The 15,557-nt window shown below is 28.9% G+C and overlaps 1 protein-coding gene across 2 annotated transcripts; it reads right to left on the reverse strand.

Moving 5' to 3' along the window:
- Nucleotides 1-2,035: 2,035 nt before the first annotated feature.
- LOC132913804 (telomere-associated protein RIF1-like) lies at nucleotides 2,036-15,493 on the reverse strand. Of its 2 annotated transcripts, none has more exons than XM_060972369.1 (16): nucleotides 14,905-15,493; nucleotides 14,518-14,820; nucleotides 14,101-14,304; nucleotides 13,688-13,982; nucleotides 13,279-13,625; nucleotides 12,606-13,200; nucleotides 12,318-12,520; nucleotides 12,044-12,187; nucleotides 11,788-11,953; nucleotides 11,494-11,701; nucleotides 11,183-11,406; nucleotides 10,655-11,053; nucleotides 7,923-10,538; nucleotides 6,127-7,685; nucleotides 5,748-6,045; nucleotides 2,036-5,643 (listed from the first exon to the last, which is right to left on the reverse strand). In XM_060972369.1, the coding sequence occupies exons 2-16, from the start codon at nucleotides 14,613-14,615 to the stop codon at nucleotides 4,927-4,929; spliced, it is 8,073 nt and encodes a 2,690-aa protein (XP_060828352.1). In that variant the 5' UTR covers nucleotides 14,616-14,820; nucleotides 14,905-15,493; the 3' UTR covers nucleotides 2,036-4,926. The 2 variants fall into 2 exon arrangements, with proteins under 2 accessions (XP_060828352.1, XP_060828353.1); XM_060972370.1 differs by having other exon boundaries at nucleotides 10,766-11,053; nucleotides 14,905-15,492.
- Nucleotides 15,494-15,557: the final 64 nt, after the last annotated feature.

A 15,557-nucleotide genomic window follows, 5' to 3' on the forward strand; every position in this document is an offset into this window, starting at 1 on the left:
TACCTATTTTTTCACTTCTTAAATTGATTATTCTCTTTATTTTGTGTAATTTAAACAATTTTATAAATCCCTCGTTGAAACGAAGATATAAATACGAAAGAAACGATAGAATGAAAATACGTTAGGCATTGAAAAGTCACAGAATGTGGACCAAAAAAAAAGTGTTACCAAAAAAAAATGAGCGATTGCAAAAAAAAAAAATCGCGCTACGCCGATGTTGACCTGTGTAAAACTGTATGGATCGATGCAGTGCCCGGATATAGTGTCATATTGTTTTAAAAACAGTGGAAAATACCCTTTCTCTCCTTAAGCCTTAAATCATTCTATCAAAAACGATACTTTCCATTCTCTCTTTATATAACATTACACTTTCCTTCGATTCTTTCTCTTTCTCTTTATTTAACGATAATTTTAACGATATCGTCTGACGATGTTCGATTGCCAGACGCATTAACATTTTTATAAAACGAGCTTCTTCGTTTTACAAATTCTCAAGCATTTGCCACTGACGTGACGTTACTCTTTTTCCGAGTACAGTGATTATAAGCCAAGTAATTAAACTACTTATCGCTTTACTTAATCGTTTAATAGCCGATTGGCCGAGTCATGATTTAGTAATAAAGATCACAGCTTGATACAAATACAAGATAGGATATTACAAATATCGACATTTTCATGGTATTTATCGTGATAACTTATCGTTCAATATTGAAAATTGAGTTCACGAAATATCGATAAATTTATGATATTTGACACTGCAGTAGAAATGTTCTAACAAAATATTTGCCGTTGCAAACAGGTGTTGGACGAAACTAACAAAAATGTGAATATTTTAATTTAGATTTATCAGGCCCTTCGCTTTTTCGGGATAGATATTTCTGAAACTTATACTCCCTCCATAAATATAAAGATAATTAGTTTCATAAGTTTCATTATGTTTCTTTATTAAAAGTAAGTCAGTTAATAGCTTCGAAACTTCTGTTCATAATAAAGATTATTATAGTACTTTGAAATAAATGGGAAAGGACGTTTCTGTTTGATCTTAAAGAACATTTTAATAATTTTGCTAATATAGATAACAATATAAATTTCATAATTAGCAGCCTTTCTTTCCGGTCATTCCTGAAGAAAAAAAGATGTCCGTATATGCTTTTATTATATTTTAATTTATATCCTTCTGAGCACCTCCAGAAAAATGGAATCAAAATAAAGTTTTGCCTCGTATGATAAATATTATAACGAGAATTTTACTTTGGATATTTTACGCACTTCTGCACCTTTGAATTTCCTATAAATACACGTACGATTTAATTCGATGACTTATTTTATAACACGTGCATCATACGTATAGTATTTTTTCTCTGCGTTTGTTAGACGAAAAATAGAATGTGAATAATAAATACAGAACTCTTTGGATTTCGTGTATCGATTACACGTGCTATAAGAAGCAGAATATGGCGCGCATCCCCTGACGTCGAAGAGCGGGCATCGTATTTTGATACAAGTTTCTTTGGGAATATACAATTTCAAATATAATTGAACGCGTATCTCTCTGATTTCGATCCAATAAGCGTGGATAATGTCTCAAATAAGACGCGTACGCGATTACGGCTTTACACGAAAACGTATTTATGGAGCACCGTAGCTAAAAATAGATACTCGCTGTTATAAATGATAGATATTAATAGGGAAAAAATTATTTTCGCGTTTCAAAATTGACCTTTTAAGAGGAAATAAAAGGTAAAGACGCTAGTAAACCTACATTCTTGCGAAAGAGAATTTTGTCGCTGTTTAAAATTAATTTAAATTAAAAAAGATCGAATTAGATAATTTACAAGTATAAAATATAAATACAAATTGAATTTTGATAAAATCACCGCTGTAATCTTTATGCATGAACGATATAATAATAGTAGATTTTTCGGAAACGAGCACGACTTTGCTTTTAAAAATAGAAACGGAGAAAATCAAAATTACTCGCGAAATGTCTGCAAATCTTGCGAAGCAGGTTTTCAGATAAAATGCACACAGGACGACTATAAAATTCATTTATTGCGTCTTATCAATTTATATAAAATATTGATTTATCATTACAGGTCACACATAGATACGTGTATAATCTATTATATAATTTATCATTGTTACATGTATCATATTGTTTAAGACCCAAGAAAACCTATGTATATATCGTTTAAACTGTAACTGAAATTGCTTACACATATGTATATGATTAATGCATCAGCAGAAGTATATAGCTCCTTTCGATCAGATTAGATAAAGAGAAGTACAATATTTGCCAATAATTTAAATTTTATATTCACAGGAATAAATAGTTACTTTTATCACATAGGAGTTTCTCCAATTAACAAATCTTGAGGATTTAAAAGCCACGAATTACTACATAAACTAGACTTCTTTGGAAAGATACGTGCAACAAAATTGCTTCTGTGCCTATTAATCCTAAAAAAGAAAAAATTGATGCAACTTTTGATTAATCTCTCTTTCCTCCTTTTTCTTCTATCTTCTTTCTCTTTTAGAATCTTCATTTTAAAAATTAGTGGCTAGAATGTTCATTAGAAAAATAAGTTTCCAAAAATTAAATTCTGAAACATAAGCTCCAATTAATAAAACTGAAGAAATTTTGTTTTCCTTCGTGCTGAAAAATCATACCAAACTATAACGCAGAAAGGAGCAGGCTGTCTTTTTTAACATATTTTACTTAAAACATTAACTTGTGAGACATACGGAGAAAATGACTAATCAAGAACATATATCAATTTATCCCTACCTATAGATTTGCACTAATGAAAAAATTATTATTGTTGCTGTTAGATCTCATTTTTCGTAAAGTAAGACCTAAACGTATGCAAAACGTCAAACTTTGAAAATGTATAATTATTTGCTTGTTCGAGGCACTCTTACATCTCATATCGATATTAGCATGCCCTTACATGTCGTTATTATATCTAAAGAACGTTGAAGAAATGCTTACTTCTAATATTTAAAGCTTATCATTCTTTATAATCTGTAGTAAATGTTCGTAACCATCCATTGTTGTATATTTAACGTTCTTTTTTTTTATATTTTTTACTATATGTATACTTTTTTTTTATCATTATTATAATGATATGATAGATACAAGTACATCTTGTGTGTCAAGGTACCTATCTCGTATGTACAAAATTACTTCTAAACTATGTAACATCTCAACATGAAAATTTCAGATCAAATCAATTGTTAGTACTCGCTCAATATCCATTGCAATTGAATCTCATAACAAGAAACATTTTAACAAACAAATTTACTTATTTGTACGAGAGGAAATAACTGGCAATTAACAATAATATAAGAATGGTAACAGTCAAATAATAACAACTTTCTTATTCACAGATCATGTAATGTTGAGATGTTATACATATTCATATACATCCTAAAGAATAATAAAGCATTTAATAAAAATAGCTGGCTTTTTCTACAATCAGTGGAGATATGATTAATAACAATGAGAGATTTCATGAAACTACTGATATAAAATATCTTTAATATCAGAAATTTAACTTCTCAGGTTACTGTTAATTATGAACAAGCTTTCAATAAAAAATATGAACTTATCTGAATCTGTCTTTTGGTCAATTCACGTTTAAAAATACATATGCATTGTTTTATGCTTTTATCCTTTCTCTCTCCTCCATTTTCAATGCAAACACTCGCAAAAACACTACCTACAAAATAGATTTTTTTTCTTTATACGCAAAACAGTACTTAAATGTATAATCTCTGAAGTACCAGTCTGTGCAAAATACTTTAAAGTTCAAACACAACTTTTACATTGAAACAAAAGCTTTTTTCTAACTTTGTTCCAAATTTTTTCTTCCTTTCTTCCCAAATTAAGACAAGGAATCTTGTAAAAACTAAGACTTGAAATTTCTATCTCAATTTAGTAAAAACTAGGTGTTAAATGTTCATATTTGATCCTTGACTTCTAAACAGATTAACATAGTAACCAATATATAGCAAACTGATATTGATATTTTTTCAACAATTACTATTATTATTACAGTTAATCTACATCCGTAATATTTACAATATTGTATACTTTAAAATTAATAGACGTTGTATGCGTAGCTTGTATAACAGATTTATATAAGTTTAATTTTCAGTTCTAACTTTAACTGAAATAGAATACTTTTCTTTAAACGCACCAAAATCAAAGTAGTGGCACGATCATCATTTGAAATGAAACATATTCTATTAATCTGTCAGTCAGTATTTTATTGCATTAAGTCTTATCGAGTATCCTTATTTGCTCAGAGGGTATTTTTCTTTTATATGACATAACATTTACAAAAAGGTTCAGTTTATAATCACGTCTCAAGTACTTCTCTGTATGAGTGATCTAGCATAATACAAAGTAACTACTTTTTCATTCTCAAAATTGGAATTACAAATTATCAATAAAAATAATACATCCAATTATGATTGGAGCTATTACATATTACATTATTGATTTTACAAAATAGACGAAATAAATGTGAAAATAATCGAAAATTAAGTAATAAAAAATGTTATTTTTTTTACATAATAATACATGAGAACATAACGAATATAATAAGCATATTTAGTTAAGTCAGGTATTAATGGTATTCAATATAATTACAACCAGAATTTTAAAATATTAAATCATTGAGACAATTGTTCTCTTAATAAATACCTTCTATACTTAGTACAAAGTTGTTAATATATGTCATGCCATAACATAATACTATCGACAGATTTCTCCGTAAAATTTAATTTGCGAAGAAAACGATACTATAATACATGTCAGTGTTGTCAAGGATCATATCATCGAGAATGATTACAAATAATATTAATAATAAATATCATACACAAAGATCGTGAATCGATCAGCAAATAAAAACACTTGTTTTAGTCGTTCTCTTGTTTTACCATTAGTTTAGTCTTCATAGATTCATAGAATGCTTGGAGAAGATCTTCCTGACTGAACTTCGAACTGACAGCTTCAAAAATCTTTAATAAATCCTCTTTCGATTCACAGAATTGTTCGATACATTCGACTGCAAACTGGGAAGACCAAAGATTACTAAAAATATTCTCCAGAACAGGAGAAGATTGAGATTCTAAAGCTTGCGCTATGTCAGTTGGACTATTATTTTGCAATGCTATATCTAAAACGACACGCGGTGGTATTAATTCATCATTTGCGACTGTATGGCTAATAATTACGTCCATTGGCATTCTTTTTAACATAGCGTTCAAACTAGATAATTCTGTCATAGGCTTCCTTATCCCCTGTTGTTCTTCTTCTTTCAATTTTTTGGACAACATTTCAGCAAGTTCTGAAGATATACATTTTTCATAAACAGCATCCTTAACTTCGTTAAAATTGAGAATATCCAAACAATCACTGGTCTTTATCTTTTTTCTATATGTATTCAATACTTTTACAAAAAATTGTTTGTCAGCACTGAAAATATCAGGAAGCCGAAGCAAAACTTTATTCACTCCACAAGCACGGCATGCCATCTTCAATATTACTTCATTAGAATTTTTTCTATTTTCAGTGCCAAGCATTCTGATGGTTTCACTTTCCAGTTCTACCTGTGATACATGTCTCATTTTGTTCTGCAAGAACAAATAATTGTATTTTCAGTTAAATATCTTTTAATTTTTAATTAATATTAGAGCTGTAATGAAACGCCATATAGAAATACAAACAAAATATTTACTTTATATTGTAGAAGAAGTTTTTCTGGAGTGCATCTCCTTACTGCACTCTCTAGCACTAAGTTAACATCTATCTCATCCAGAAGGTCTTCCAAAGCCATTTGTGCTGCAACCGATTTTGTCGCTTTATTCGCTGCTGCTTTGGATAGATAAATAGAGTCAATACTAGTACAGGTTGCAACAGTTTTTGTTGCTTGTGTTGTTGTCACTGCATTTCCAGCGCAAGAGCTAGAATTTTCAGTACCACTTTCTGATGTAGAAATGGTAACCTTAGATGATGCTGGCGTATTCGTAATTTGTCTAAATAAAAACAGAATTTTGTTATACATTCATCATAAAGGAAAAAAATAAATACATAATTTAATACTATTATTAGATTACCTAGTTGTCACATTTGATGATTCTGATCTAGTCGTTTGTGCAACTTCACACATTGCTTGAAAATTAGCTTTACAAGTATCAACTGTAAGCATATTTGACAATTCATTTGAAGCTGATTCTGTTGTTTCCTTAAACATCTTACGTGCATTCTTATCAATTATAACATTGTTAAAAACTGTACTAGAGCTTGACTGGCTTAATGGTATATGATATATTAATTCATTATGTATTTCATCAGTGCTGTTTTTCATTGCTTGATCTTCGGTCGTTACTTTCCGTGTAGATGCAGGTACATTAATATTTACAGAACATGATACTTCGTTGTTATTTGATACTTTTTCAGCATTTTTTTTCTCAAAGCATTTTAAAACATTTTTTACAAATTCAACTTTTGAATTACTCTTTACTGGAATTCTGTTTATTTCACGTTCAGATAATTGTGCGAGATCCCCAATGGTTTGAACATTTCTATGTTTAAAATACTTAAATAAATGTTGCACCCAAAGAGGATTAGTCAAATGATCAATAATAGATGTTATAGATTCTTTACACAGTATTAATGTGGGATATATAGGTTGAATAGAATCTAATAATTCTGGATGTGGAGTTTCTACATTAAATTCGCTTGTATTCTGGCTGTCTTGACTTGAAGGTAAGCTTCCAAAAACTGAATCTGTAACGGGTAGAGTATCTTGTTCTTGCATATTCTCTTGCGTATTCTCAGTCGCTTGTGTACTAGTCCTTATTAATTTTCCACAGAAAATTTCGTCTGAGTTTGCTGAAGAATTCAATACAGTAAAGTTTGCTGCATCTATTGTATCATCCAAATATTCAGAATTCGCATGTTTTTCTGATGAATGTTTTATTATAGAATTGTCCTGAACATTGAATTTCAGCAGATCTAATGAATTATTCATAATAGATGTATTTTGTATAGCACTTGTATCAACGTTAGAAGTCCTTTCTTCGACAAAATCATTATGTTTAGTATCTATTCTGGTAAACATGTCTTCCTGTGTCATTGAATGATCAAATTCATTACTTTCTAAACTAACATCACAATCTTTTGATATTTCCAAAATTTCATCTTTTATACTTTGATCTATTTTGCTTGTAAATGTTGGTTCTACATGTTTGGAAAACGTTGAATCATGCGTAATTTCAAGTTCAACATTTAAATTATTAATTTTAATATTATTTGGCATTGGAACTACATTTGTCGACTCATTTTCTACAGAATTACACATTTGTACATCAGTATCTATAGTAACATTCTCTGAATATTCTAATTCTTCAGCTATTTTTGTTAATAATTCGTTTTCTCTTTCACATTGTATGTCAACTTCGGACGCATTTGTCACATCAGTTTCTTCATCTTTCTCCAACTTATCTGAGTCTGTTGATACCAATTTCTGCTTAATTTGTTTCAACCTTGATGGCGAATCCTTACGTACTAGTCCACGTGAAGTAAATTTAGTAACTTTATAGATTGAGTCAGTAGATGTCTCATATCCCATTTCCTTTGAAACTGGAGGATCCGCAAAGCTTACTCTTTTTCGCTATAATAAAATATAATATATCACAATCAACATGTCTTAATCGATTTTAAAATTACGTTAGAAAATATTTACATATTTAGAAACTTTATTTTATATATCAATATATAAATTAAAATATATATAAAAAATATATAAATATATATAAAAATATATATAAATTATAAATAAAATTGTAAATAAAATCATATTTTTATATTTTATCAAATAGCCTATTGTTATACATTTGAAAAAGATTACCTTACTAGGAGTTACAGATTCAGGATCAGGTTCTGGAATATATTGACGTTGACGTTTCAATATACTTGCACTTGGAGATGCAGTCAATGAAGGTGGATTTGCACTTGACCATTCTAGAATTGGCAATTCATCTGCTTGAAGCATGGTTTCTTCGCCTATTTTATCAGTTTGAGCATCAGTTTGTGCAGATATGCAATCTACTGATTTGTCAGCTTTTGTAAAAACTTTTTCTCCATCATTTTTCAAATTAGAAAATAATTTTATTGGGGGAGAAGAACAATAATCTGTTGATCTCATATTATTAAAAATTTTCTCTTGTCTGCTGCTACATGTTGCTGTTATTTTATCAACTTCTTTCAACATAGTTGCTTGTTCTTTTTTCCCAAGCAACATATCATTGTCCGTATCTTTGGATTTTACTCTTTTAACTGTATGTTCTTCATCTAAAATAATTACATAGTCTTCAGCTTCCATTCTTGCTTGTTTTGTTACTAGCCCTAACATATGAGCTGCACGTCCTTGTGTTGAGTAGATTTTTAATTTTGTCTGGCGTTTGATATTACTTTTAGGCGATGAGAACTCAAGCAAGGATTTACTATCATTTACTTTCTGCACTTCAGATACACTATCCTTTTCATTATCACATAAATTATTTTCAATAATAGAAGTTGAAATCTTTGGTCCACTGATACTGATTTCATTGGTTTCTTCAAATTCCTTAACATTATCTTTAGGAACTTCGATATTGTCGTTATCACAATCAATTGAAACAATTTTACCTACTTCCTCATCCTCAGCTGTAACATCACAGCATTTCACCAAAGGAGAAATATCGTCCATTTTATTAATTTTAATAAAACATTGTTTTTCAGTACATTTTTTTAATAATTCTGATGTTTCTTGGGAACTTTCTACTATATCTTCTGCATCATCTTGAGTTTGATTTTTTCCTTCTATAGATTTAAGATCTTGATTTAAAATTTGTGTTTTGCTATGTGATTTATTATTATTAACTACTTCAACATTATTTTCAGTAGATTTTTTTGTACAAAGTAAATCACATTTATCATCTGATATATTTTTTGAAGTAATTTCTGTCTGTACATTTTCTTCTTGTTTCTTTTCCCCTACTTCTTTTTCTCCTTCTAATGAATTTTTTTTATTCTGTAAAATAGTTTTTGTATCTTCAATTTTGTTAAGTTCAATTCTTATTTTTGATAATTTACTTTTATCTGATTTAGATAATGCTTGTGAATCTTCTATTACATCTTCCATATCATTTTGAGTGTGACTTCTACCTTCAGTAAATTTAATATTTTGAACAGTATCATTAATTTCAATAACTCTTTCGGTATTAAGTAAATCGCACTTATTATTTGGTATACTTTTTGAATTAACTTCTGTCTCTGCAGTTTCTTCTTTTGTATTTTCTTCGACTTTTCTTTGTTCTTCCAATCCACTCTTTTTATTTTGTAAGATCTTTCTTGTATCTTCACCTTTTTTAACTTCAATTTTATCCGATTTCCTAGATCTGCTTCTATTTTTCGCTTCTCTCTTTCCAATATTAGCACCTTTGTTTTCTTCTGGTTGCTTTTTATCATCACAATACTTGGATCGCCGACTACGTGATAAGGGACTGTCAAATACCATATTTATACGTAAACGAGATATTTCATTCCTAGTACGTTGGCTTAAATTCGCTTCATCAATTGCTATTATACTCATTACTGCATTATCATTTTCTACAGATTTACATCTATTGCTATCACTAGCTGTCTCCGTTATAAGAACTTTCCTTCGTTGACGCGCATTAGTTGTTTCGCTTTCACTATCTGAAATTGATTTTCGTTTAATACCTCTTTTTTCTTCTTTGGTCAATTTATTCTCTACATTTTCCGATGCTTTTTGTTTATTAATTATTTCAGACTTGTCTTGGATTAATTTCGTCTTTAAGGTGCTTCGCAAAATCTTATTTGTGTTTGACTGTCCCGGTTGATTATAAACAATTTCTTCAAGTTTTGACGGAGTAGCAAGCTTTAGAGTAACATTACGATTGCGTCGTTTACTACTATCTATAATAGATGGAAATAGACTTTTGTCATCTTTATTTTCTAAAGATTTCTCTTGTGTATTATCATCTAAATCTGCTGAAGTTTTTGGATCTGCATTGCCATAAGCAGTTTTGACTGTTATCATTTGATCTTCTTCTATAAGCAAATTTTCATTACTGTAAGCATTATCTTTTGCTTTTTGCACGGATTCTGATGGTATATTTTGTTCAACGTTGTCTGTTGATTTTGTATCACTTTCAGCGGTTGATTTACTAACTGCTTCTAATTCCTTCATTTCAATTTTGTTTTCTTTATTTGCATCATCGTCCAATATATTTCTTATTGAAATATTATCCTTTTTGTTATGATCTTTCTCTGCTTCTCCTAAACCTTTACTTTTTTTATCAAACCATTCTTGTAAATTTTGACTATCTTGTGATGAAGATTGTGAAAAATCATTATACAATGCTGCAATATCTTCTTTTCTTCGTTTCAAAGACTCTTTCTGGTGTTCTGTCAAGCGATTGACATCAAACTTTAAATCTGTTTTAATAAAAACATAATCCTGTAATTGAAAAATGCAAAGTATAATAATTACAGAAGAAACATTTTACAATTATTACATAAATTTATATATATATATGTATATATATGTATATATGTGTGTGTGTGTGTATATACCTGTGAATCGGCGTCAATTGATACTTTCTTTCCTGTATTTTTGACTGGTTCTGATTCCTTAACTATTTTTTGGCTATTAATTCCTTTTAAGAAACCACTAACAGTACTTACTTGGTTTAGTGACTTTTCAATTTGATCATTTTTCATTTTTGTAATTTCAGCCTTGCTTAATATCTTATTTTTCCCTACTTCTTTTTCAATTTCTTCCAATATTAATTTAGGACTATCACATAACACATTTTTCAATTGGAAAAGAGACATTGTTTGAAGTTGTATGTCAAGATTTGAATGATTTAATGCTTTAATAATTATTTTTTTGTAAGATGAAAGAAGACTATAATTTATTAGTTTACCAAGTCCTTTAAAAATTATAATTACACTTTCCCATGTACTTGCTATCTACAAATGAAATATTTTAAGGTTAATAGGTATTTTTGCTATATATTCAATTAAATATTGTAGAATATTCATCAAGTAAATGAATATTATATCAATTAAATATAAAAGAATATTATAAAGTATGTATACCTCTTTATGTAGCATTTCTAATTCAGATTGAAGCATGAGTTCAATAGCAGGTTTACAAATGAGCAAATATAATAGTGCTTTTTCTGCATTATATCCATAGATAGTAATAATTACTGCTGACAGTGCTTTAAGAGCATGTTCACATTCTTTAGTTTTTTTATGGGATAAAAAGTACATGACAAGATCCACGACAAGATGTATAATAGATGGAACTTCTGTATCCGCTGAAAGTTAGATTGAAAATTAAATATTTATCTTATACATTCATTAAGGTTGTTTCTTTCCAAACTTCCGTTAAATCATTAACATACCCAATAAAAGCTTATAGTTGATAGTATTCAGCAAAATGTCTAAACAGCTTAAAATAAGATTAGAAGATTCTCCGTTTTCTGTTAAACAATGTTGCATAATACTTGCAATATTTAACAAAACTTCGTTTGATTTTACTGTTGTTATAAGATCTGTTCGCATTTCGAAATGCTTATATAAACGTTTCCAAGCCTTTGCTACTTCTTGAACCTACCATAAATAACATACAAACTAAGATAAAAGTTTATGTATGTAAAAGTTTATGTAGAAGTTATGAATTATTTAATAAAATTAACCTGTTTGTGGTCCTCCAAATGCATATACATAAATGGAAATGCTACAATAGATTCAACAGTTTTAAAGTTATGTTCTGTAATACTTCCTTCATTAATTTCTTGTATATCACTCATGTATTCTCCTAATACATGTGCCAAAATAAACCATAATTCAAGAACAACAGATCTGGAAAATATTGTAAAAATAATAAAAAGGTAAGATAAAATTAACTTTATAATTAATATTAATTATTATTTTAAATTGCTTATAACTTACTCATTTTTATCTTCTGCATTTAATAGTAAATATATCTTTTCATGCAGTTCTTTCAGACAATTAAATGCATGTAGATAATACACGTTTTTCTTTTGAGACTTAATACATTGCCAAATAAGACATTTTAATGCTTCATAATGATTCCTTAAAGAGACAGTTATAATATGTTTCAGTGAATCTTTTTATAACAATAACATATGTTGCACTAGTATTGGGGTTAGGTACTAGTATTGCACTAGTATTAGTACTAATATATATTTATATCAATACTCACTTTTCAGCTTTATTTAGAATTGAAGTTTGTAGAAGTTTGAATACTAATTTTGACAATGTATCATCTTGGAAATCAAAATCTGTACTTAAATCAGCAATTTCAAATAAGATTGTGTCAAGAATCAAATCTTTAATCATTGGTTTATCCCCAGCATAGTTTGTTAATTCTATAATAACCCTTGTCATGTCTTTATACATAATCTCCTGTAAAATATCATTTAGCAATTATTTTATATAAATGTATTTTAAAACAGTCATGTATTTTTTCTTTAATAATATTTAAACCAACCTTTTCTGCAATTTTTGATTCTGATCTAATTTTAATTTTTACATAACTGACTAAGCTTGTCCATAGTATTTTACCAAATTGATATCTGTTTTTCATTTCTGCATTTGTAAGTTGGCTCAGTACAAGTAGAGCTTCTCCTACACTGTGAATTATACTTTTATAACATTCTCGAAAGACAGTATCGGATATAGGATGCGGAAGTCTTTCTTCCAAAATTGGAGCAGTATAACTTTCTTGTTTTGTGACAAGAAGTTGACATAAAGCATCCACAGCAACAACTTTTGTTTTAAAAAATCTTTTTCCTGGTGAGGCTACCACATCAAACTTTGAAGATAATAATGGTGTATCTCCAAGAGGTCCAAAACAAAAATTTAAAAACTGTGTGATTACAGGATTAACAAATTTATGAATGTCTTTATAAAGCCTAATAATCACATGCCACCAAACTTCTAGCTTTGTTAATGCTATTAATTCAGTTTTACTATTTTTGGCATTCAATGGAATACATAACAATTTTACTCGTCTAGCAGTAGCAAGTTCTTGTGGGTCTAAAGCAAAATTGTCCACCAGTAATTTCCATGAAAGAAATGCTTGCCTGTACCATAAGATATTATCATCATTATTTCTAATTTTTATTGAAAAATATAATTTTTGATACAAGCATTATATATACCTGCGTATAATTGTATCTGTAGATTTAAATGCTTTTTCTTCAACACTTAATAAATTATTTATTAAACCAGCACCACGATGGAGGTCCACACCAAGAAACTGAATACTGACATTCCATTGTGTAGCCCAATCTAGTTCACATGTAGATACTAAAAGTAACATACGTTTGCAGTATGTAGACTGTAATGTTGCTATATAACGAGTCCATGCAGGTGCTAATTTAGTACGAACATGTGATACTATATTTGTAGCTAAAGCTTGTTGCAAAAGTTTTAAAGCAGGACCTCTTTGTCGTTTATGACCCATATAAGCTAACAGTATTACTTTATCCATTAACAAGGCATGAAACTGTAAAGACATTCAATTTATATTTTTATATTTTTGTAATATTGCAAATATTGCTTACATACTCTTTGAACTTTAATATCTGATGTTGTTGCAGCCACTTTATACAATCTTCTTAATAAAGTTATACAATAGTTAATTGTTTCTTCTTCTACCCTTTGGTCATCTGATAGTGGCTTACTTTCTGCATCTATCAGTGCTTGTAGATTATCTACGCATGCATTTGATGCCGTCCATGGCATTGTATTTGTTTGTATTGTACACATACAATTATTAAAGAAGTTTACAGCATATGCGTCATAAGCAAATGTTGATATAGCATTGTCTTCAACTACCTCTAATAACTTAAGAATTTTTAATCTGAAATTGCAATGATTGAAAGAAGTTACTAAAATTATTAATGCTTACATAAACCAATAAAATTGTAGTTTTCCAATAACAAAAACTATTAAAATTTAAATATTTTATATAAACAAACCTATTTTTTGGACTTATCTGCCACATAGCTTCAAATAAATTTAAAGTATGATCTTTGAAGTCCTGAATAACTACATTTAATGTTTCATATGCTTCGTTCTGTATGTCATTATTTCCATTTGCAAATGCATCTATAACCAGTTTACATAATTCCTTATATTGCTCTTCTTTAATAGATTTTGTAGATTCTAATTTTTTACTGTTGCTGAAAGTAACATAATTATTGGCAAGTTTAACAAAATCTACATATTACAATACAATATATTTTATATAACAAAGTTAATAATATTATAATTAAAATATGGTATGGTATAGATAAAATATATATATATATATATATATATATATATATATGTATATAATATAATATAATATAATATATATATGAATTTACAGATAAAAATATCGAAATTCGTACCTGCGGATATAGGTTAAAGCTTCACGTTTTTCCTTGATATTGCTATTTTCCCGCAGCATTTTCAGCATTCGCAGGAAAGATTGCATGTTAGAAGCCATTCTACGAATCTTCGTCTTTCAAAGAATTACAATGAAATTTCGTTCATCTCATCAAAAATGTGTCTACGAAGAATTGTCCACGAAAATTAAAATAAGATCTTCTGCGCTCTTACTAATATATCGCATGAAATTAAAATGAAATCGTTTACTGATTCCCTTTGGAAATCTTTTTTTATAGACATTCGATATCTTCAAAGACTACCTCCTACAAACAGCCGAGAAAACAGGTTGTAGTAAGCAATTATTAAGTATTCGTACGCATTAATACATAGCGCATATTGCTACACACCTTCTACTTCAGCTCTTTCTTCATTTCTCTGTTTACGTTTTCCTTTCTCCTACCTTTTTTTCCCTCTCCCCGTTTTTTTCTTTGTATCAGGAAACCACAATGCAACCAACGAAAACAAGTTTTGTTTTTGGAAAGAGATACAATTGGGTATACAACAGTTTAACGTTTCACATTCCCGGCGAGTTTGCATGCACGTAAACTTCAGATACCGTTTTCAATAAATTTTCGCTACATCTAATCAAGGAATTATGTTAATTATTAAGACAAAAATATCCTTTATTTTATTACGTATCTAAATTATAGAGGCACTTTGTAAACTGCGTAATACAATTCGAAAAATGCGTATCAGTAAAAATCGTCTGTCCGCCAAAATATGTATCCCTACCACGTGATGCTCAAATATTAAACTGAAACTGAAGTTAACTCGACTCACTCGACTCACTCGACTGTGACGCACTAATGTACATTGTAAATTGTAATGTACAGATCCATGACTATGTAGGTAGAACAAAGATAAAATTGAATATTTGTTTAATGTTGTTTAAAAACATTAACAATTTCTATTTATAGGCAAGATATTATTTGACTTTATTTAAATATGAATTTTAACAGATTCCATTCAATTATTTATATTTATAACTTTTATATTTCCT

The sequence above is a fragment of the Bombus pascuorum genome, chromosome 13 (genome assembly GCF_905332965.1).
Source record: "Bombus pascuorum chromosome 13, iyBomPasc1.1, whole genome shotgun sequence".
Classification (NCBI taxonomy): Eukaryota; Metazoa; Arthropoda; class Insecta; order Hymenoptera; family Apidae; genus Bombus; species Bombus pascuorum.

Bases quoted from the DNA above. Each gene is read 5' to 3' on its own strand.
- LOC132913804 (XM_060972369.1), bottom strand. From the start codon at position 14,615: ATGGCTTCTAACATGCAATCTTTCCTGCGAATGCTGAAAATGCTGCGG. The intron at 11,054-11,182 runs GTATACATACTT...TTTCATTTGTAG, and splicing joins TAGAAATGCTACATAAAGAG to ATAGCAAGTACATGGGAAAG. The intron at 10,539-10,654 runs GTATATACACAC...TTTCAATTACAG, and splicing joins CAATTGACGCCGATTCACAG to GATTATGTTTTTATTAAAAC.